The sequence below is a fragment of the Tiliqua scincoides genome, chromosome 8, assembly GCF_035046505.1.
Source record: "Tiliqua scincoides isolate rTilSci1 chromosome 8, rTilSci1.hap2, whole genome shotgun sequence".
Taxonomy (NCBI): domain Eukaryota; kingdom Metazoa; phylum Chordata; class Lepidosauria; order Squamata; family Scincidae; genus Tiliqua; species Tiliqua scincoides.
Window position 1 is genome coordinate 7,070,933 of NC_089828.1, and position 24,142 is coordinate 7,095,074.

At 47.6% G+C, this 24,142-nt stretch overlaps 1 protein-coding gene across 1 annotated transcript in view; it reads right to left on the reverse strand.

Annotated features, from left to right (window-relative positions):
• Window positions 1–773: 773 nt before the first annotated feature.
• Window positions 774–24,142, reverse strand: part of MEGF11 (multiple EGF like domains 11) — a 309,714-nt gene continuing 286,345 nt past the window's right edge. Inside the window, exons 22-26 of the mRNA XM_066635603.1 lie at window positions 19,237–19,358; window positions 17,283–17,349; window positions 11,609–11,665; window positions 6,530–6,736; window positions 774–4,491 (exon numbers count right to left, since the gene is read on the reverse strand). Of these exons, the coding sequence (XP_066491700.1) occupies window positions 4,331–4,491; window positions 6,530–6,736; window positions 11,609–11,665; window positions 17,283–17,349; window positions 19,237–19,358 (614 nt within the window). The 3' untranslated portion in view covers window positions 774–4,330. The remainder of the gene's footprint in view (window positions 4,492–6,529; window positions 6,737–11,608; window positions 11,666–17,282; window positions 17,350–19,236; window positions 19,359–24,142) is intronic.

Genomic DNA, 24,142 nt, shown 5'->3' on the forward strand with positions numbered 1-24,142 from the left:
TTTTGGGGAGTTACACAGTTGTGGATCTTTCAGTGTGAATGTTGTACCTAAGATATAAGAAGGTGATTGAAATAAACATGCACTGCGGGGATTACTTGGAATAAATTATATGAGTGTATTTGAGACATGAACCTGAATCTCTTGCTGCTTCCATTTGCTTTACTGTGAGCATGACAGGTTTGCAGAGCTCAGGGATGTTCTTTTTCTGTTTCCAAAGAGCGGCGAGAGAGGATATTGGGAGTGATTGAAGTCAGGAAGGGTTGCAAGAGAGGCCTGCTGGGAATAAAGCCCCTCCCTCAGAATCTCTTGGCCAATGTGGTATGTTTTGAATGGAGCAATGAGGTCAGAGTGAGTGGAAGAATTCAGAGTGAGTGGTCTGAGATGCAGCACACAAGCCAGGCTCTCTCCCAAGAGAGAGAGTTGCAAGTTGCAACTCTCCAAGTTGCAAGTCTGCCCTGCAGCCCAAGTGCTGGCCTCCAGATGAAACTGCCCCACCTTTCTCCCCCAAGAGCCATGTATTGCTGGCAAAAGGCTTCCTCCTGGTTGAATATTCTGCTCCCCAGTTTCAGAAGTTAGGGAAGAAGATGCTGCCCTAGTTGGAGGCTCAATTTGTTCGTTGACAGAAGGTTTTTGCTGACAACAATTGTTCTAGCAAGATTTTTAATGCTTACACAGGGTTATGTTAAAAGAAAATGCAAGGCTGAGAGAAATTCAGTTTATTTTTTACAAGGTAGACCACCTTCCCGTGGTCAACAAATATTACAAATCTGTCTTGCTTTAAAAAAAGTATTGCCATTACAGTGTTTAGATTCCCTTTTCAAGGAATGCCATATATTATAATATATATGTGACTGGATTTGCCAAACATTGTCTTCTGCTGGATGTAGCACACGCTTGGTTTCCCCATTGGGTCTGGCCATCCAGCTTTACAAAAGCCAAAGGATGCTTGCCTACCCGGTGCAGTCTCAGACTGTACAGCAACCTGGAGTGTCAGTTCTCTTGGGCTTGCAGTGGTCCATTTATGCTGCAGGGGGAACAGTTCTGTGTTACCTGAAAGCTTGCACATTGTTGCACTGACTGGACTGCCTGTTTTACTGACGTGCCTCCACCCTGTTCCAGCGCTGGAAGCAGCCGCTGCATCTGTTCAGTCCACAGGGTGCAATGATGCTCCTCAACACAGGGCAAGCTTGCTGTCTTGCACAGCAGTCACTCCTCCTGGCCTCTGCATCAAACATGTTAATTTCCGAGCACAACGTGAACACAATGGGAAGCTACCCTGTCTGAACAAAGACCTCGCTGGAGGACTTGTCCGTTGCTCGTTCTGAGGTAAGACTTTTTTCTATACATGTAGTTAAAATATATATTCCTACTGGCCCTACAAAATAAGGTTCTGCTACTTCTCATATTTTGGATAAGGCTTTCCTGGAAAGTAAAACGGCTATTGCTGATCGATCATTTTGCCCCCATGCACGCATGCAGCATTCGTGTAAATACTTTTTGTTTCTCCTGTGCTGTGGAAGAAAAATCTGGTTCTCCATCAACCTTGCTAGGGGAGCATCCTTGCTCTTTCTGATGGACAATTTTGAAACCTTGTTTCTCCTCCTCCCTGTTGCCCACATTAATAAGGGGCTTCAGAGAACCTTCCCTTCCAGAATGGGGCCCAAAAGCTGCTCCTTGCACACCTTACTCCAGGTCTTCTCTCCATAGAGGGGGTTGTGTGGTGTCTGTTTGCAACAGTGGCCTGGGCTGCAGGGGTTGGGTGCAGTTCTGCTTGATTTCATGCTGTTGGTCATCTTCACCACCACCTCTCTTGAGCTGCAGAAGGCAAACTGGGCTTGTCCAACGCTAGATGAATAGATGTGTCAACTGGTTGCTTTGGCTGCTAAGAAAGGAGACTGGATGCAAAGTGAGCAGGGAGAACCTGCCCTGCTAGGTACAGTGCGTCAGGTGAGCTGCACTATGCTGACCTGCTCTTGCCCCGACTGCAACACGGGGCCTCGGGGCCCTGAAGTCCCTAGAAATTGTTTTAGGAAAGCACCTCAGCATTTTCTCTCTCCCATTCCCCCTCCAGCCACCTTTTCAGTCATTTAGGCCAGACAATATGAATGCAAGGAAACCAGCTTTACAGCCTGCCTGTCTTATTGGAAGATCATTATGGCTGTTTTTACTAAAACAGCTCTTAACTTGCAACCCACAAATGGGGTAAGGAGCTGGTCACTTCTTTCTTCCCTTCTCCAAGTGGGAATCTAACCAAAGGATCTTCCTTCTGCTGGGGGCCTGCCTTTCTGCTGGTGCACACCTTCAACTAGAGAACTGAAAATGAGTTTAACAGAGCCTCCATGACACAGTGCAGTCTCTCACACTGTGACACCATGACCAGTGTAGCTCACTGCACATTCCAGTCTTGGTATGGATTTCAAACAGATTGCTCCAGAGTGAGAGGTGCCATAAAACGATTAGGATAAATCAGATTATTTTGGCAGGAAGGGTGTTGCACGCAGAAGGCACTGGATTCAGCGCTTGGCACCTACAGGCAGGGCCCAGAGATGATTCCTGTCTGGAAAGCAGCAGCTAGTCAGTGCTTGTGAATCAAGTGAGCTACAGATTGGCCCAATGGCCCAGCTCAGTATAAGGCAGCTTCTGGTGTCCCTATCTCTAGAAGCACTGGGCCCACTGTGTGAAACACATTCTGCATATGGTCAGAATTAAAAACAAGTTATAGACTTGAGAAGTGAAGCTAAACTGACCACTGTTAAAGGGAGGTCTGAATGGAGCTTGCTTTAGCCCTAGACCATGGCCCCCTTGTCTCTAGTCACTCAGATACTATTTTAGCAACTCCTCATTTCATGTTCTTTTCTTCTCTGGTTCTCACTGTCCTGTGCATTAATGCCTGACTGATACTTACCTAGTGAAGAAGCCATCTCTGCTACTTGAGCACTGATTTAGCACCAATATTCTGGCTTGCTCAGGAAAGAGCTACGGGGGCAGTCAAGGCCTCAGTAGGAACATTTCTAAACTGGATGGTGGGATGACTGCAACAGGTGTTGCAGATGCGATGAGCACTTGCCCACAGCTGCCTGGCCTAGAGTGCTTATAAAACAAGTCATCCTTCTGCTGCAGTGGAGGGAATACTCTGAAAGAGCTGTTGAATCTATTCTACAAGCCTGAGGCTCCCCTGCCTTCATCATGAAGGGTGGAGCAGGTACTAGTCTGTTCTGAGCAACATGTACAATGGGTTCCTGGGGAGGGGGTTGGTAGCACCTGCGCCCTGGTTGTTGCGGGGCTGTCACACTTAAGTTCTGCCTTGGTTTTGCTGCTTCGTGGGAAAGGAAAGAAAGTGACTTTCCTACAGGTCACCCTCCACACTTGCACCATAGGTAGTCAGGCTTAGCACACAGGAGGGGGGGAAATATTTCTTGGAGAATGGATTGGTGCAGTCCAACCACACCTGATGAAGATGTGCTGACAGGGAGCCAACAAAGGCCGACTGGTTACAAGACCCCAGGAAGTGATGCTGTGGCGCTCAGATGCCATGTTGAGAGTGCGCGCCCCCCCACCCTTGGCATTGTACAACAGTGGAGACTCGCCACGCTGCAGGTCTTCACTGTTCTGAGCAAACAGCAGTTCGGAAAATACTGTAGCCATCGCAGAGCTACCTGATGCTTTCAGACCACAGACTTTTGGTCAGTCAGGATAACCAGACTCCACTCTTACCCATGCTGAACCATATATACACTCAACACAAGATCTGTGGAACGAGAAACAGCTCTTAGGCCAAAGCAGAAAATGGGACGGAAGCCGCTGTAAACAGCATTCATATCTAAAGGAACTCCCCACCCAGCCTGTTTGGGGGTGGATCCTTTTCCACACAGCAGGTCAGGCAATGTACGGTATGTCAACATCTTTCTGAGCATTTTGTCTCTAAAAGGAAAAGATCTGTTTAAGCAGGTACTAGCACAGATACAGCGATAAGAACTTGCCACAAAGGGAGGGAAGTTTGTTTTTTCCTGTCCATCATTTAAAAACAAAAAAAACCTAAAATCAAGATGAGGCGCTTCCATCCAGCGCTTTCTGGAGTCTTTTTGCCCCTCAGTTGTACACAGTCTGAGGAGTTCTCTTAGTTTTCCTGTGATCTGTATAAAACTGTTTTGTAAAATAGTTTCATGCAGAAGGAAGTTGGCCCAAAACTAGCGTTCCGGCAGGTTCCTTAGGTCGTTTTGTTCTCCCCAACGCGCAGCAGAACAAAACAAAAGAAGACTGTCATCTCTTTGGTGGCCAAATCAGAGAGCGGTGTCCATAGGGCATGAGAAGAGCAGCCTGGCACAACCCTTTATGGCTGCTTGTCCCAAAGTGTCCCATGAGTTGGGCTGTGTCTTACAGGAAGAATGTCGTAGTGACAGGGAATGTGACTGTTCCTGGGCAGGTCGTATGGACTTTGGATGAAGCCAGCGCTGCGAACACAAGACTCTTGGACCACGCTGATAGTGGGCTCTGCAAAGACAATGACCAACAGTCACTCAGGGAGCAGCCTCCAAGCAAGCGCCTCATCGGAAATGTCATCTCAGAACCTCTCAAAGCCAAAGTCACATCTGTGCTACAAGCATAGTTAAAATATATGCTGTTTTACTGCCTTGGCTCCCATGCTAAGAGACTCCAGGAATAGCAGTTCTGGGATGGGACTGGGAACCTCTGCAAAAGGCTCCTTTGTGCATCCATCAAACTGTGATGCTCCAGAAGCTCTGACAGCCAACCCAGAGAGGCGCCTTAACTGGCTCAGGGGAGCAAGTGCTTTTACAAGCAAGAGACTGCCTCAAACCTTCAGCAGCAAAGTGGTTCACTGTTTGTTAAGCCCCTACAGTGGGAGATTCAGCTCCTGCTTCTCCTCTTTGCTATCCTATAGTCCTCTGCTTGCACACCTATGGAGTGAGAAGAAGATGGTGCCTACACAAATGGTTTCTTTGTTGCCAGCCTTTCCCCAAGAAGCTTACAGTGGCACCCAAAGAGTGGGAGCAAAATAGGTCTTGCAAAGCCACTGCTAAGATTGACCCTTGACAGCCCCTATAACCCACTGTGGGGAGGGGAATGTGGGAGCCCGCCTTCTCCTTGTATTGAGGCCTGATCTAAATCTCCCCCCCCCCCAATGCAGTTGTGGTTTACAGGAAGAAAACTATACAGGGTGTTTCAGTCATGGCATTGAGAATCCCCAGTGTTTTGTGTTTTTTTTCTTCCCAGCTCTGAAGACAGCAAAGAGAGGCTTGGAAAGGGGTGTTGGCCAAGCTTCCCAGCACCTCTGGAGCCACCTTTGTGGCTGAGCAAGAGGTCCAGTGGCTCCCTGCACCTTTTCGCCTTTCCAACTACAAAACACAGCCAACATAAATTATGCAGAATTGAACACATGTTAGAATACATTATGCAGAGCAGGACAAATTATGCAAATATCCTAAGTGTACATAAGAAGAGCCCTGCTGGATCAGGCCAAAGGCCCATCTAATCCAACTTCCTGTATCTCACAGAGGACCACTAGGTACCTCAGGGAGTACACAAGACAACAAGATACCCGGATACTGTTGCCTCTCTCTTGCATCTGGGATTCAGATGACCTAAAACCAGGAGGCTGCACATACTCATCATGACTTGTAGCCTGTGATGGACTTTTCCTCTATCGATCTGCCCAATCCCCTTTTAAAGGTCTCTAGGTCAGGTGCCATCACCACATCCTATGGCAAGGAGTTCCAAAGACTAATTACATACGGGGGAAAGAAATATTTTACACAGGTAACAGAGTTTGGACTGCCTGGATGTCTCAGTTTCAATTTGCATGTCCACATATTTCAGGGCAGAGTCCCTGGTGACCTTCTCCAGTGCGCCAGCAGCCACTGCCCAGCAATGAAGACAACCCTGTTTTGCTATGCAGAAGGTCCCAGGTACCACCAGGCTCCACCTACAACAGAGAAAGTCAGCAGCTCCGCCTACAACTGAGAAAGGTCCCCACTGAAGACCAAGCACAGCCAGGGCTGAGTTATACGGACCAAGGGTCTTGCTTGCTCAGGAGAAGAGGGCTTGTTTTCTTCCTTTCTGCCTGTTTCAGGGAGCCCACTGGAAGCAGCAGGAAACAATTGCTGATAATGTCCAGCAGTAATTTAGCCCCAGACTGCTCATGTGTGAAATTAATGGGGTCAAGGAGGCTTTCAGAGAGCCGGTTGGGGCAAAGCATGTGTGCAGACATGAATGATGTGTATGTGCAACCTCCTGATTTTAGAAATGGGCTATGTCAAATGCAAGGGAGGGCACCGGGATGCAGGTCTCTAATTGTCATGTGTGCTCCCTCTAATTGTCATGTGTGCTCTAATTGTCATGTGGGCCTCTGTGAGATACAGGAAGCTGGACTAGATGGGCCTATGGCCTGATCCAGTGGGGCTGTTCTTATGAGTGTCCTAGAACAGGCATCTTCTAACTGGCTGTTTGATTGGGTTAGCACAAGCCCCACCAAGACAAGCCCAGGTGTTGCCAGCTTGCTGGAGATACTCACCAACTTCGTAAATGTTTTTGTTTGCCATCGACAAGGCTGGCGGATCAGAATAGGATGAGTCCCGGTGAACAGGGGATTTCATTTCCACATAGCTGCTCTCAGAGTGTTTGCATGTCATGATGGGGGGGTCTTTGATGGTGGCATAGGGGTTTTCGCTGCTGTTGAGGGAACAGGTGCTGGAGCTGCAGGCCGATTCCTTCATGTAGTCTGCAAGACATGAGCCAGGGCCGGCCTCTTAGCACGCGTGCTGCCAAACCTTGGGGGACAGGGAGGGGGAGGGAGGATGGGGTTCTAGCCCTCAAAGCGCTCAGCACTGTGACCCACCAGTTACGCCTCAGGTATCTCCGAACCACTGTCTCTCCAAACCATCTGCTCATCCAAACTCATTCGCAAGTCATTTCCTGAACATTCAGTAGGAAGAAAAACAGCCCTTCAGTGCCACAGCTCTCGCTGTCAACAGGGTCTCATTGCTATATTACAACATTGCAATATACAAACCACCCCCCTTTTCCAAATCTTCCCTCCTCCCTTGTTCCCCAAAGCCTTAAGGAAAACACTTGTTAATTTCCCCGCTCCTTACATAGACCCAAAGAATCATGCACAGTTTTTGTCTATAGAGACACATCTGCAAGCAAGCAGTTGGTACATCAGATAAGATATGCGCTCCAGGGTTAGCATCCCAGGAGTCCCATGCAACATCAAACGCAACATGTTTCTGAAATTCATGTTTTTGCTCTTCTGGGAAAGTCCAGAATATTACTGAGGAGCAGCATATCCTGTACGTCTGTGTGCAGGCAGACATCCAAGCCCATCCCCCCACCCCATTCCAGTAACTGTTCAGAAATAGGAGTGGGTTCCTTCATCATGTCATCATGTTCACACGGTTGAAAAGGAAGGTTGCTTGCTAGTAAATAAATGCTGTCCTCTCAGCAGCAGCAGCAAATTCAGCTGTAACGTTGCTCGATCCTCCCTTGTTTTCCCCCTACCTCTTTTTAGACAGTATTTTATTCCATAATATGAAATAAATCCACTGTTATATTTGACCTTCCCCACTGTCCACTGCAATATCCCTGGGGCAGAGGCCCACCCTGTGCATTAATGGTGCTGTAGAGCAGGGGTCTCTAAACTTTTCAGCCTAATATCAATATCAAATATCCAGTACAGTGTCGAGGGCCGGAAAAAAAAATTAAATAAAATTTAAATAAATTAGAGATGGAACTTAGATGAATGAATTAATGAATGGGCTCAAATGCCCAGGATTTGTCCAAGCACCAACACAACCCAAGAAATCAAGCACACACTTAAACAGACCCCCATTCCTCCACCCCACAAGCACAACTCTGGTTGCGTTTTGTCAACTGGGCCAGAGGCTCTCGGCTGCGGACTGGAGAGAGGCTGGCCATGGGCCTCATCTGGCCCCTGGGTTGGGGTTTGGAGACCCCTGCTGTAGAGGAATATTCTAATTCTCAAGTTCATCACACAGTAAGGCAAGAAACCATCTTCACAAGTTCAGAGAGTCGGGCCAAGTCTGTACGGCCCCTGCCTCCTCGTCAGTCACGTAATCAGCACAAGAATTTGACCCCCACACCACAAGGATGGTCCTGGCTATTAACAGAAAGAGAGGACTGAGAAGCTGGGTGTTCTCACCAGAAACCTTGTCCCTCAATTGAAGTAGTACAACATGTCACAAGCTTTTCTGGAAGGGATCTGGGCATAAGCCTTACTCCCCTCCCTCAGTTCCTGAACAGCCCCCTCCATCACCTTCGCCTCCTCCATTATTTATTTATTTAAGAAATTTATATCCCGCCTTTCTATCCAATGAAGGGCACTCAAGGCGGCTCACAATTAAAAACATATTAAAAACATTTATATTTATATATATATATATATATATATATATATATATATATATATATATATATATATATATATATATATATATATATATATATAAAACACAATAAAAACCTGGATCCCAAGTTAAAATACATTCAAAAAGCACCATGCCCCCTGGTGTCAGCATAAATGACCTCCCTAAATAAAAAAGCCTTAAGCCCCCACCGAAAGGACTCTAAAGAGGGAGCTGTTCTCAATTCCAGGGGGAGGGAGTTCCACAGATGGGGAGCCACCACCGAGAAGGCTCTCTTTCTTGCTGCCATCTCCCTCTCCTCTGCTAGTGGCGGCACAGTTAGAAAGGCCCCCTCTGATGACCTGAGAGGACCAGTTTACAGCAAAGTCCTGTTAATGTACTTTTGGGATAAGCGACAAATACCCGCTTACAAATTAGGCAATTTTTAATATCTTGAGACCCACAGATTTTAATTGATACATCACTGTCTTGTTCAAAAATAAATGGGTGGCAGCCCCACTGAGCCTTCACTTGTACACACATGGATTTAGCCAACCAAGGACATCTCATGCAGAAGCAAAACCCACCTACATCGTGATCTTGGGACTGGGAAGGCCCCCTGACAAGAAAGCGGCCAACTTGCAACCGGACCTCCCAGGTCAAAATTCCCAGTGCCCCCCCCCAATTCAAAATGGGGCTGTGATACTTTTATCCAGCCCCCCCCCCAAGAGGTCAGGGTGGTGAAGCCCCTGTTTCCTATGCAGAAGTTCCCAGGTCCAACCCCTGGCAGCATCTCCAGATACGGCTGAGAATGGCCCCTGGAGAGCGCTTCCAATCCATATATGGACCCAGCAACTGGCTCAGCCGGCAGCAGCTGTTCTGTCCCTAGGAGTTGGTGATGACAGCAAGTCCCAGTCCCCCTGTGCAACTTTCCTGATCAGAACCCTACTTCCCCACCCTGGAGCTGCTATTTAACAGACACACGAAGGTGTGCCATGGAGCAGACACCTCACAAACCCTCTCTGAGCTTCTTCCACTCTCCTGCTGGAGAATGGGGTGGTGGCAGCATCCTTTTCAGCCTGGTGCGGCATTCATGCATGCAGTTGTACCAACTCAGTGGTGGTTTGGGGGGTGGGGAAAGCTTTTGAACTCTGCAATAGCAGGAGGAAGATCAACAGGAACCTCACCAAGAAACACCCTGAGACAAGCCAGGAGCAAAGACAACAAAATGTGCCCAAATAATGGAAGTACAACCATTATTGGTTGATGGGTCCTCTGCTCATCCCATGCCAGGTCCTGATAGATATTGAAGGCACCTGCACTTTCCCCCTCATCCTGCTCTCCTGAGACCATAGTGCTCAGGCTAAGATTTCAGGCAATTAACTCTGGATTTTGCAAGGAAGATTTGGGGGGCTTCCGTGGGAGATAGATTTGCAACCTGTGAATTGAAGGCAATGGAGGATCTTCCCCTGTACTTGCTTTCTTGTCCCTTGTACAATTGCCCAGGCAAAAAATAATCTGAATATGAGAATGGTTGTCACTGCAAACTAGTTTGTCAGCTTTACATTAAAATACGTTTTTGGCACTCCCGAGTCAGCCATTGTATTCACTGAAGCAGCCCCATGGTGAGGCAAAGTCTGCGTGGAGGACTTGGAGAGATTATTTGAAAATAATTTTTTTCAACTGCTGAGCTGATAAAGAGGGCTAAGATAGATGCTGTTTACATCATGTTTATTTGTAAATGTTTATCTGAACATTTAACATGCAAGTTTACTCAATACACTTCTCCCACCCCCTTTATTTTGTACAATATTTTGACAATTAGCTGTTCTGTCTGTTCACATCTGTCTAGACAACTGCCTGTGTATATACTCCACATCAGCTTTTTAAAAATGATGGAACACAAGTATTTAATCAGAACTGACACCAGATGTGGCGTTGGCCAATGGCCCAGAAGGCTTTCAAGAGGAAAGACACCTTTGGAAGCTCACAGCTACCAGGAGAAGGGGTGAGTTTTAACATTAAAAAATGCCAAAAAGGATTCAGCACCCTCAACCTTGACCTTGTGGCCCTGATCCAGATTAGACCCATGTGACACTGCCTTTCAGATGGATTTTGAATTATCAACACACTTAAGGACCTCTCTAGTTCGGCCCAAAGATAGACTGTTGTTGGTCCATTTTGCTGAGATCTGCTCTTCTGTCTAACAGCAGCTCTCCAAGGTCTTGGGTCATACCCAAGATTCTTCTCTGTCTGGAGGGGCCTGGAACTGAACCCAGGACCTTCTGCATGCACGTAAGCAGGTCCTTGGCTGCAGCACTGGAGCTTGTTTGCTACAACTAAGGCTTTGCGGACTGAACCATAGATAGAGGTGTGGGTTGAAAGTCTGTGAAGCAGACCCCTTGCTGAAGCTGGTTACTAGATGGGAGATTATCTGGGAACCCCACATGCGCTGGTTTAATGGAAGACAGGAGGAGTGTAACAGCAATAAACAAAACAAACAAAAAGTAATTGTTATATCCTAGTTCACCATAGCACTAAGACTCAGTGCACATGGGTAACATTTCTTTCCCTTACATATCTTCACAATGACTCTGTTCACCATTATTCCCATTTTAAATATTATTAATTATTATTATTAACAGTATTTATATACCGCTTTTCAACCAAAAGTTCACAAAGCGGTTTACAGAGAAAATCAAATAACTTAAATGGCTCCCTGTCCCAAAAGGGCTCACAATCTGAAAAGATGCAAAAGAACACCAGCAGGCAGCCACAAGAACAGACACTGCTGGGGTGAGGAGGGCCAGTTACTGTCCCCTTGCTAAATAAAAGAGGAGCACCCACTTGAAAAAGTGCTGAGGCAGAGTGACTTGCCCAAGACCATGGTATGAGTCCATGGCAGAGGTGAGATTTGAACTCATGTTTACCAAGCCCGAAAACAATACTCCTGCTGGACGATGTTTCCTCTCTGACTTGGTTATGACGACTTGCTAATGGATCAGCAAGACGCCAACAGTAGGAATAGGGCACTAAACTAAGCTATCTGCGTAGAACTTTGGCACACCGAAGCTCCGAGAAAGAGGGAAGGCTCCATCTACTCCTAAGACTCTTGCAACCATGCCTGCCTGCCAACAGCTGCCCTCCTGACATCCACACTGGCTAGCTCACCTCTCCTGCTATTCCCAGACTGCCCACTATCAGTCACTTGCCGGCATCAGATACTATACCTTTGAAGCCTTTCTCCATAATGTATGTGTTCTGACGTCTATTCATCCCACAAGCACCTGCATAAAATGATATACAATGGAAAATGCATAAATATTTTTATGCAACCTGATTGGGCAGCAGAAAGCCTCCCCCCTCTGGTCAACACAGTCCCTGAATCAGGGACAGCCTGCCTCTAACTGCGCGGAGTCCAACCTCTCCTGCAGGTGGGCATGAGGGGTGGAGCGAGGAGAGGGAATGGCACTAAGTCGTCTTGCGGTTTTCCAGCAAAGGCCCAGTGGCTTGCAGCTGGAAAGAAGGCCCTACATTCCTAGCAGCCCCTTTTGCCGTAAAGGGGCCTTTCCGTGGCCCACAGTCCTGCGTTTAAGTAACTGCTGATGGCGATGCTGAACTGGTGTTGAAGCACAACACACAACCATTCCCCTGAAACAGACCAATCGTTTTTGCGGTGATATGCAAAAACCTAATCCAATAGGACAGGGGTGTCCAAAGTTTTTGGCAGGAGGGCCACATCATCTCTCTGACACTGTGTCGGGGGTTAATTAATTTACATTTAAATTTTGAATAAATTTACATAAGTTTACATAAATAAATATATTAAAGATGAACTTATATGAATGAATGAAGGTCTTGCAATAGCTCAAGCCCTATAAAAGGCCTTGCACAAAGCAAGGTTGGCCTTTCCTTTGCTGCTGCTACTGCATCACAGATGTGAAACAGCAAGCAGTGGAGGTAGCCCTCCTCCCACAGCTCATGCAAGAGGTCAAACAGTTGCCCTCACACTGACAGCAGTTGCGTCGGGCCAGTGTGGGTTCCAACAAATCTTTGGAGGGCCAGAGGCTCATCGGAGACTTGGGGCTCCCTGAGGGCTGCATTGAGAGGCCTTGAGGGCTGCAAGTGGCCCCCGGGCCGGGGTTTGAGCTCCCCTGCAATAGGAGATGAAGAAAGCAGCAGCCTGAGAAGCTGGGCTTCCAGTTCTGAAATGCTAAGTTTCTAGACCTCATGGTTAACTTGAAAACACATATGACCAATTGCTGGTGAAGTTTCAGAGAACAGAAGAGGAACAGTGAACAACTTTGGGGAAAAGTGCCCAAGCTCAAACGTTTTTCTGCCAGGGAAGGGGCAGGTACTGTAGCTGGGCAAGGTAGAGAAGAGCAGAGACAGAAGGTGTGAAGCATCTGCTCTGCCCTGCAGCCTCTACACACATCCAAAGTCGCTTTCAGAAGGCAGCCGACAGCCAGGAGTTGTGGCTTCACTTCACTGTCCCTTCCCCAAAAGGAGCACTGACTGAACAAATTAAAGGGAGAAAACATATGTAAATATAACACCATTCAGTCTTCTTGGAGGCACAGTTTGAATTAGTGTGGCATAGATCTTACGGAGCCTTGCCATACATTCTAAGAAGTTACTATGATACCTGCATGTACATGCACACTATCTATGTGTCACTCAATTCCTGGGCAAACACCCCAGCATTGCCTCCACCACTAGCCATCCTGGGTAAGCCTGTGTCTACCTTGAGAGGGAATGAGCACAGTCAAGCGCCTGGGGCAAGCATGCTCTCTTGCAGCTGGAATTCCTTCCCAAGAACATGTGCTCACTAGAGGAGGAAAGGGAAGAAAAATAGACCAATGAGGCAGCCAATGGCCCAGTGGTCTAATCCAGAGGCTGCATAAAGATGTCACAACTACAGACAATTCCAACCTCTTTTGTCATCCATTGGTCCAAAAACAGGATTCCTTAGAGCCGTGTTAGTCAACCTTGAGGTCGGGGCCCCAATGGGGCAGCAAAGCCTCAGTTGTGGGGTCACAGCAACTGACAGGAATAAAAAAGACCACCGGACTAGAGCACCACCAGGTAAAAGGTGGTGCTCCCACCTTCTAGTGCACCCCTTCAGGTACCTGTAGATTGTGTCCCAGCCCTGCTCAGGCTGTTAGCAATTGCGCTTAAGTAGTTTTTACTAGTGCCAAGCTTCATGGTAACTTTTTCCAACTCTCTCCAATAAGAATATTTGATTACCGTGAACAGTGCTGGGAGGGCATTACAGGGATAGGGAGTGGGTGGTGACAGGGGCAAGGAGTGGACGGAACAAACGCTGGATCCCCAGTCTCATACTTTACTTATTTATTTATTGGGGTTGTGGCACAAAAAAATGTTGAAAACCACTGCCTTAATGATGATGCACTGTGCATGTGTTTTGCAAGCAGAGGGGTAAGAAGTATCCCCCAGGTGAAGTTGGCTTTGAGTATGCCTATGAAGCTTTCTTAGTGGAGCCGGGCCCTTGGTCCATCTAGCTAGGGACACCTCCACTGACTGGCAGCAGCTCTCCACGGTCTTGGGTACAGCGAGGTCCTACCTGGAGGTCCAAGCCCTGGAGATGCCACCACAGATAGAATTGGGAACTTTCTGCATGCAAGGGATGGTCTGCCACTCTATACTGAGCTTCAGCTCAAGGTCTTACTGAAGAAGTGTGCTGGTATGTAACAGAAGCCAGGTGATAGATCTGGGCTGCTTCTGACTCCTAAATCAGCTTCCCTGAAGACCCCTGTCCCCCAACGGGTAGCCTGCATCAAAGCCACTGAACCAAGATATTGGCCAACCACTGACTGGATGAGACTGCAATACTATATAGTAGCCGTTATCAGTCCCATACTAGAAGTATCAGTGCTGTGTGATTGTAGACCTGAGCCAGGATCCAGAGAGCAGGGATTAGAAGACCTCCATTACAGATGAGCTCCTTGCGCACCACATGCACAGGTGCACAAGCTCTGCGCTCAGTGAGCCATGTAAAAGAATTCCACATCTTGTGAACTTCTTTCTGTATTTTACAAAGAAAAGATTGTCTGGATGCACAGCCAAGTTTTCTCACCAGGACAGTAACTGATCCTCCTGTGAAGCCTGCTTATACTCCCAGATATGGTACCAACGGATTCTATAAAGATGGAATGCTTCTATTTTAAAATACACCCCCAAGGGTACTTCACGACAAGTAAGTTTTTGCAGTCATAACGATGCCCAAGTTCACGGCCAACCCAATGCCTCCTAGCACTTGAGATGACATGCCAAATACGTCCTCATCCTTACCTGATGATGGGTCAGCTGCAGCTTCTCCCACTCTGTGGTCTGGAAAAGAAAGTAGGGGAGGAAGCAGAAGAGGAAGTGTGGAGGAATGATGGGCTAGAATGTTCCACACTTCCTTGTGAACCCTCTCTTCCTTTTCCAATCCATAGAGGGAGGAGAGGAGCAGCACTGGAGGCAAATGGGCAGAAGAAGGTGGGTGGCCCTGCCTCATTAGCCTACTTCTCTGAGCAGTGGCATAGCTAGTTTTGCAGGGAACCTCACCGCCATTCCGGGCAGTATTCTGGGTGGTGAGAGCAAAACAGAGGTGAATGCCCGACTCCGAAGGGGAGAGGGCCACTTGCACATTGCGCTGAGGCTCTCTGCAAAACTTAGTGCTTTGCACCCCCTCTGGCTATGCCACTGCATCTGAGACAACTGCCTTGGTCAGCCCCATTGATGGGCCAGTCCTGCCTGAGTTTTCCACTCAAACCCCAACAAGTGCCCAAACTATGTCCCTACCCTCACTGGCTCTGCTTTGAAGTAGTGAAAGAGTGTAAGGAGGCAAGTAAGAAACAAAACTCAAGCTCAGAAAAAGACCCTCACACTTGGGGCAAGTATTTGTGGCCTTAGCCCAATTAAATTGTGTCCCTTAATACCATAAAATAACTGGTTGGGGCGGGGGGTGCATGATATGGGACTGACCGTTGCTTCTCTTCTCAGATTGCACGCAGGGGAGAAATCAAGGAGAAAATCAGAACCAACCAGGTACGTAGACACTAGAAAACCAGTGCTTAATGGTAATGCTTCTGTGTGAACAGAATCAGCAACAGTGAAAGGATAGATATGAAAAGTCCGACATCAGCACTGCTGAGGTACTGGTAGTGTCTTTCTGGATAACCTGGGGGGTGTGCCTGATATATATGTGGCTGCCTTTCTGGAGTTACTTGTCTGGTTTAAGATGCAAAATCCTGTGATTGCAAATATAAAACACACACACACCCCCTCTAGATTTGAATGTTTGCTGCTGTATCTTCCTTGGCTTGGTGTTCTTGCCACATTGTAATCTTTGAATTCTTCCACTAGATGCTGCTACTCTGCTGTTGGGGACTTCAGTGTAGGAGGGTTCCACCATAGCCTTATCCAACAAAGCTTTATCCAACATAGTCTTTATCCCACCACCTTGTGACAGAAGCCTGCACTGCAACGTAGTCCTGATAGAATGAAGACATCCTCTGAACAAAGAGAAGTCATACAATGGAACTCCCCCCCCCCCCCGCTGCAGGTGAGAACAAGCCCCTCTCCTTCTATGGGACCAGGCACAATGTATTTTACACAAAAAAGCAACTATTATAAAACGACAGTGAAAACAGACTGAACTTAACAGTTTTCGGGTTAGGTGCTGTGGTCTAGCTTTTTAATCTTATGAGCCTGAAAGGGGGGAGGTGCTAACTATCACCAACTCTTTAAAAAACTGAGTTAAAAACTAAAAACAACAACTAAAACTCAACCTAAAAAGCTAAAACTAAAACCAAGTTAAAAACTCTGAAAACTAAAAACCCAAAGGCACTTGAAGCTAAAACAGCTAAGGATTTTGAACACACTGAGTTGTTGTCTAATACTATATATTAACAAGCACGTATGTATAGAGAAGCAATTGAAATATATAAGCATCAAAACAATCTGAATAGGAAAGAAGAAACAATGAGAGTTAATAATGCAAGGCTACCAGCCCTGGAAAATGTTACTCAGAGAGTAAGGAGCCCGGTGGGGCTAACAGCTGACAACAATGTTCCCTAATTCGATGGGCAATCAGTTACAACCTGAATGAGAACAGCACCAAGTTCCAGTGCCTGAGGAAGACTGTAGCCACTGAGGAAGCTCATCAAAGCTATGGGCAAAACATCTGATTTTTAGGTTTGAGCTTTTTATTCTAGTCTTTTTAGTCTCTAGTTTTAGCAACTGTTACCCTGCAAATGCCTGATGTCGTCTGATCTCGGAAGCTAAGCAGGGTTAGGCCCTGTTAGTACTTGGATGGGAGACCGCCTGGGAATACTGGGTGCTTTAGGTTTATACCATAGTCTTTCGAGACTGAAGGTTGCCAACCAGTCTGTAGTTTTAGTTTTAATCCTTAGTTATTTTAGCTTCAAGTACCTTTGGGTTTTCAGTTTTCAGAGTTTTTAGCTTGGTTTTAGTTTTAGCTTTTTAGGTTGAGTTTTAGTTTTCAGTTTTTAACTTAGTTTTTTTTTTTTAGAGTTGGTGATAGTGAGCTCCCCCCCCCCCTTTAGGATTGGTTTAGGCTCATTAGATAAAAAAGCTAGACCACGGCACCCAGCCCAAAAAACTGTTAAGTTCAGTATGGATTCCAGCTGTGACAGCCTTAGCATATTTAACAGAAAAAACAGATTTGCAGAGAAAAAAAAAGACTTAATTGCCATGGGGGGTGGGGATGTTCACATGGATGGATTTTTAAAACAGAAGACTTAATTTCCAAGAAATACAGGTGAAGAAAACTACACCTTGTGGGGAGGGTCTTTCTGTACATTAATACGTAAATGGCCTTGGAACAGTTCTAGGTTCTACTTCAAACAATTAAATTGCTGGAAAAAAATTACTGACCTAGATCATTCAGATAGATGTAGGCTGTCCACTCTGCAGTGTCTCTGTCAAGGATTTTGTTACTGAGCTGTTCAAAAAGTTATGACAGCAAGGAGTTAATGCTGAAGCAAAGCAAGGGCCCCCCCAACCCCCAACAAAGCCAACTACTGTCAAAAATGAAACAAAAAAAGTGAGCAACCCCCCCAAGAGTTCTTCCTCTATACAGCCAGCCCAACTTGTTAGGAGGGAGGCCTTCAAACTAACAGCAGGGAAATATCGGCATGGAAGGGAACTAAGGTTGACTAATCTGGAGCGTGCAAGGAAAAAGCTACCCCTTCTGTGGCAGATATTGGTGCAAATCGCTTTCTAAATAGTGAGCTCATGCAGGGCCTAGGAGAGGAGGGTAAAAGGGGTAATTTGTACCCGGGCCCAGGGTCAGAAAGGGGGCCCAGGTGCCAAAGGAGGGGGACCAGGAAGTTCCTGGGATCTCACCTGAACTCGCTGCCTGCGCATGATTCCAGGGCACAACCATGTGCATGCAGTGTTAATTGCTGCTTCAAGCCATGCACACCAGGCCCAAGAATGCATCCATAACCCTTCTTAACACAGTGTCAAATCCGGGAGGAAACTGGCCTGCCACAGTAGCTCTTTGGCTTGTGGATCCCATAACCATGAAGGAGTGTATAGAAGCTCAGGGACCCAGCTGTGTGGCTACAGCTGCTGCAGAAGTTCATTCTGGTCCATTCTAGTGTGAGCCTAAATATGATGATGCTAATTTTCTGCAATGGATTTTCTATATTTCTAAGATTTTAGAGAGACTTAGGAGTGTGTTTGGTTTTCAATATTACTTTATTTAGCTGCCAGTGCGCGTGGTCAGGTAGACCTGGGCTCTGCATCAAGAAGCCTAGTAGATCTGGGCTCCAAAGACTATTGTGGCTGTCAGCACACTCCCCCTGCCCTATCTTGCTCCCCCCCCCGGTTCTGCTTGCCCCCATTGCCCCCTCCCCCTTTAGGAAGGGGCCCAGAGGAAACTCTGTACCCCCTGATAAAATTCCTCTCATAAGCCCTGAGCTCACGTCTGAAGGTGTCACTCAGAAAAATAGTGAAAGTCTTATTGAAACCACCACCACAGATGATACCAGCATGCACACAATCACAGACTACTACATACGTGGGAAACAGGGAGGACTTTTCACTCAACACACTGGAGAAGAATTCTCTTCATTCAAGGAAAAACCTGAGCATGTCATTCAGAACGAGAAATCCAGCAAATCCTCTGGCAAAATCCAGGAGGAGTGTAAGAGGAGAGTCATGGGAGGGTTTGACCTGGAGCAAGAGGCTGCAACTACGACATGGCAGAAGCAGGACTTGGCATTAATGCAACTACAGGCAGAGAAGAAAAGGTGCCCCCCCACAGACGGCAGCAGAGAGGGGCAGCATCTGGTGAACACAGCAGGGGATACTGCAGGCACCCATGGGTAACCCTGGAGCTAGCAGGCTTCCCTAAGGTCCGTTGCTAGTGGACTTCTGTGTTCCACTGGGTAGCCCTTGGCTGTAGGCTGGATGAAGGCGCTCAGGCCAAGGTGTTCTGGGGGGGACAATGAGGCACTGTTCCTGCCCCACTGACAGCCGGGAATAAGCTGGTGACAGAAAAAGACTATGTCAGGCCAAGCAGCTGGGGGTGGGTTGGTTGGAGAGCAAATGGAGGCAGTTCAACTGGAGCAGTGGTGCTGGGAGACTTAACTGGTCTCTCTTTGATGTGCTGAACTAGAAGCACCTGAGGAAGAGCTTCAGGTCTGAAATGCAAGGACAAATCTTTGCCACCTGGAGGCCATCACCCCTGGTGCTCCTCTTTTTGGTGTTCTCCTTCCTTCATAGTCCTCTGCTCCAACTCCAAGCCTCTGGGTGCATTTCCTTGAAGTGAGGAGAACAGCACTACACAGCGGGTGGGGGTGGGAACAATGGCAATATCTACCTTGCTGGAGAGGTTCCCATCCAGACTACTGGGGAAGAAGCGTGACGTCACACCACCGGACAGGGTGTGGTAGCTGGGGTTGGAAAAATTGTGTGCACTGCTGCTGCTACCTTGAGACGCATCTGGGGAGAAAACAAGTCATCACAGAATTCTTTTGAAGCTGTTGGGGAGGGGAGAGTTGCAGGCAGACAGGCATTCACACAGACCTGGGAGGTGAGGCTTGGAAAACTGTTGCTACAGCCAATAAAGAACACACACACACAGACTTGGGCAGCTGGTGCCTGCTGAGTCCAGCCCTTCGCCATCCAGCCCAGCTTTATCCACACTAATGGGCAGCAGCTCTCCAAACAAGGCAGCTTTCCCAGTGTGGCCTGGAGATGCATGCAACACACATGTGGCCAGTCACTGAGCTATGTCTCCTCCCTGATCCATTCAGCCTTTACTGAACCACTCTGGGACATCTTGCTCAGCCTTTCCCATATCACAGGCCTCCCCTTTGCAATCCTCCTGGGAGGCAGTGGCTATGGAAAATCCCAGATGGATTCTAGGGTTAGATGGGGGTGGGGCACAAGAGAGGAGTGCAGCCTGTGGCATGCAGCAGAAGCATGGCTCTCCGTGTAAATTGCCCAAGATGCACAGATGGCCCACTTAGCACCATCTCACTCTGCCTTGTCATTAGTCTGAACCTTTTGAGGTCTTACTCTGCAGAAGGGGCTTCACTGCAGGAAAGGATTAAGAGACAGGCCTGTGGCTTCTGTCATGATTCCATGGAGAACTAAGCAGGAGCTGTTCGGGCCAACCCAACCACATTACTCAACAAGAGGCCACACTTGACATTTTTGAGTGACTACTTTCAGAACGCAGCCAGGCTGGTCTGCTGCAACATGAGGGACTTGTGGCACCTGGAAGAGGAACATGCGGACTTCCAGCCATTGTTTGCTGCCAATCAGCTTGCCTCATCATGGTGCTGGAGAGGGATGACAGCGGGAGGAAAGGGTGCCATTGAGATGAGAACAGCGACACTTGTTTGGAAGATTAAAATCATCTCAGTGCAGCAATTAAGCTGCTTGTAGATTTATTAACAGACTGATAAGGTGACAAAGAGCAGCACGCAACTTTGGAAGGCCAGGCCAGCGGGACTTGCTGTCTTTTACTTGCTTGATTAAAGTCTGCATCCAGATATCCTGGCAGCTGAGCTGGAAGATTCGCTGGCACATTTCATGGCCACTTTTGTTATTAACTGGCAACTTTTTTTTTTTTTACTCAAAGCGCAAAGCTATCTACAAGTGTGAAAAAGCAGCACCCATCTAGATGTCACCAACTAGATGCCACCAACTCTGCAGGTCACCAACCAATTTGGCTCCAATGCCACTGCAACATGGAGCCCAGCTCTGAGAGAAGGGAGGAATAAACAGATCAAAACGGCCAGGTGGGAGTTTGCCTTTGAAGATGTGCTCAGCTTTTCTGACCCTTTGTAGAGTTCTCAGTGCCTCTAAATTCAGTGCAGCAAATGCTAGATGAGGGTCTCCACCAAGCTTGTGGAATCACAAGCTGCTTCCAGACAGGGACATTTTTCAGTGGCCAGACACTCACAGGGTGGTTCTGCTGATTCCCAGTTAAAGCAGGTATAAGGTTTTGCTCCGAGTCAGACTAAGAGCCCATCTAGCTCTGTGCTGTCGTCACTCTCCAGGTATTCAGGCAGGGGTCTTTCCTAGCTCTACCTGGAAATGGGGCCTCTCTGCATCTACTTTTGAGCTGTGTATTGGAATGACGGAAGATTGGGCAAGGAGGTAGATGTGGTATCAGCAGTGGCCCCTTTAAGGGTAAGGCCTGGGCATCCAGCTGAGTGTGCTGCACAGCTGCAGCCACTTGAAGGCAATAGGGCCCTCAGGGATATAAGGGCACCAGAAGAAGGGAGAGTTTGGTGTGGGCAGCAGAAGGAGGAAAGCTTGAGGAAGGACAGATTGGACTGAGGCATTGATGGCTAATGGACTGATGTGTGAATGGCCTTTGTATGCTACTGGAGCAGAAATTACTGGAGACACTAAGACTGGTTTTTGGCTGCTCTGCCCAAGACCTGCTGAGGACCAAGGGGCTGCTGTAGTGGTGGGAGGCTGCTGGCAGGAGAGAGGATCTCTGTAGGTTAAACAGGTGAGCTACCCTGGTGGTGGGGTCCAGCAGTACTGCATGGCAGAACCAGGGTCATTTCTGAGAAGGGGAGCTAATTAGCTAAAAGTGGGCATAATTCTCCAGGCAGAGCTTGGACTGGGAATCTGGCAGAACAAGCTGCAGCCTCTTTCCCAGACTGACACTGTTAGACTTGAAGGAGTAACACCTGTGATGCAGCAGTAGCACCACTGACTAGGAAGTACCTCTTCTTAAAGGCAATTCAACCTCTTGCTCTCTTCAGCATTTTCTGCTTCACAGGGAGGTCTCTCAGACCAGCTCTATCCACTGAACTCTTGTTGTGGTGCAGCAGAAGGAGGGGCCTGGTTTCTGCCCGACTCACACCCCATCTCTGTCACAATTCCCTGGACAAGTTACACTCTCCCAGCCTCCGTTCCCCCACAAGTAAGATGAGAATGCCAGTGGCCAATCTCACTGGACTGTTGCATGACCAAGCGAGACTCAAGACTTGATGAGATACATTAAAAGTACTCAGCGCATGACTGGGATATAAACATAGACTGTGCTGGGTGTTCTGGCCCTGCCTGAGAGGGATCCCATAGGACGGCTGCAACGTGTCTCTGTGCAGCACATTGAACCCCTCAAGTATTGAACCCCTCAAGGTCCTTGCAACATGCAGGTCTTTCCTTTCCACATACAGCTATCATAACAGAAGCAATTCCGCTCACTGATGATGACCTGTACTGGATCTATTTGTCACCTCTTCCACAGGAAGATGTTTCGATCTGGCCTCTGCTAGCAATGTTGCAGGGTGACCTTTATGCACCTCTAGAGAAGAATTGGCAGCTGCAAAGAAAACCATTTACAATAAAGCTGGAATTGTTAATATATCCCCCTTATCCAAAAATCTATACCCTCCTCATCCCTCGTGGCTCCTTGCGCCCAGGATTCAGCTGCCTGTACACAGTCCCATTTGGTGAATAATTAAGGAAGATTTACCCTGGCCGGCAGAGAACATTTTCTACGCTCCAGCAGGGCTGAACAGCAGCAGTTGCCAATAAAATTAAATGCAAACCCAAAAGTAATTTCTCTAAAGGGAGGCCTGTGTATTGGTATATAAAGAAAAATAAAAATGCAAGAGCATCAGAACATGCAGGAAGCCAAAACCACCAAGTCTGATGAGGAGAGTGTGCATTCAATGCATTCATGGCACCCCATCGCCCCAAGGAGACTGACGTTCTGGACCACGGCAATCTCAGAGCATCTCCTATCAGCTAAGCAGTCTGGATTGCTACAGGCTCACCTGTTCTCCATTTTCCGGTTGCTAACACGATAGATCTCCCCTGAACACAAGATCATGGAATGGACTCTGGGATGTGCATTCAAAAAACAATTCTATATCTCAAGTTTGAAAAAGAGACCCAGCCCCACCCACCTATTTGGGGGCTGGTGGTAAGAAATGCAGTCACTACAAATAGCCAAACACAATCCTCCTTGCAGAACACGGAGGCCACAAAGGGGTTCAATTCACTGGCAATCCTGGTTCCTGTACTGGCCAGGGCCAGGACCACAGAATGCCACCCCACCTCCCAAGAAAAATGCTGCCAGGACCTTTGGAGCACCAGGGAGGGCACACACGGCCTCCTCTGGATCTCCAAAAGCCTTCTGTTACCTCCAGAATGCCTTAAAACATCACTTTCAGTTTTCAGTCAAAAACCGGAGGTGAGGTTTAAAGGCCTTCAGGAGCCTTCCAGATGGGGGTGAGGAAGGCTGTGGGGGGGGGGGGAAGGCCCACCATCCCTGCATGGGGGGCACCTGGGGCATTTTCCCTCCTTGATCCACCCAGGTAAGCTAGTGATTCAATTATTTATTCTGCACCACATTCCAGGATTTACTAGTCTGTCATAGTGCCTGGAGGTTCCTGGGCTAATCTACCTTCCAGAAAGATCCTCTAGTTGCCAGTGCCCAGAACAAGGTTGCTGGGGAAACAGCAGTACTGATGGCCACAGGAAGTGCTACAAATGGGGGGGGGTTTCCACTTTGTGAGGTCAAAGTTGGTGTCTTGTCCCCCGCACCTCTGAGCCCATTCTTAAGGTGGCCTTCCAGGAATAGTTAGTTTGACAGTTTAGTTGCCAGAATTTCTTCCCAAGAAATCTTGGGAACTGGAGCTTGGAGGAACCTCTAATGAGAGTTTTTCAGCTCCCTTTGGGTAGCACAGAGCTGAAGGTCCCTTGGGAAGCAGCAGTGACTGAAGCTGCTTAAAACAGACTGATGATAACCCAAGTGAAGTAATATATAAAGCGGTCGTGGTGAGCACTAGTGGAGCAGAATGAGCCGTGAATCAGTAGCGCCTAGTTAAAAATCTCATCCTTGCCAAGAATACACTTGGTGACCTTGGACAAGTCACTCTGAGCCTCAGTCCCTCTTCTGCGCTGTGGGAACAAACATACAGGCCTACCTTGCAGGGTTGTAGAACTGTTCAAGAGTTACTGACATCATGTGTACTTTTATCTAATTGCATTATTGAAATCTCCTGTGCGCATGTGTGTGTGTGTGCATGAGAGAGAGATGAAATGTTTAATCAATGAAAAATGTTTTATCAACTGAAAAGTTGCCCTCCAATTTACAGGATTACAGTTTACAGGATTCAGCATTACAAAATATATATATCACATATAGTATTTTAACTCTAGTATACAGTGCCAGTGACAAGAAGTTCCACCACAGAAGAGCCCGTTCTATCACTTTTCTATTAAGAGAGGGAATGCCTCTCTTAACA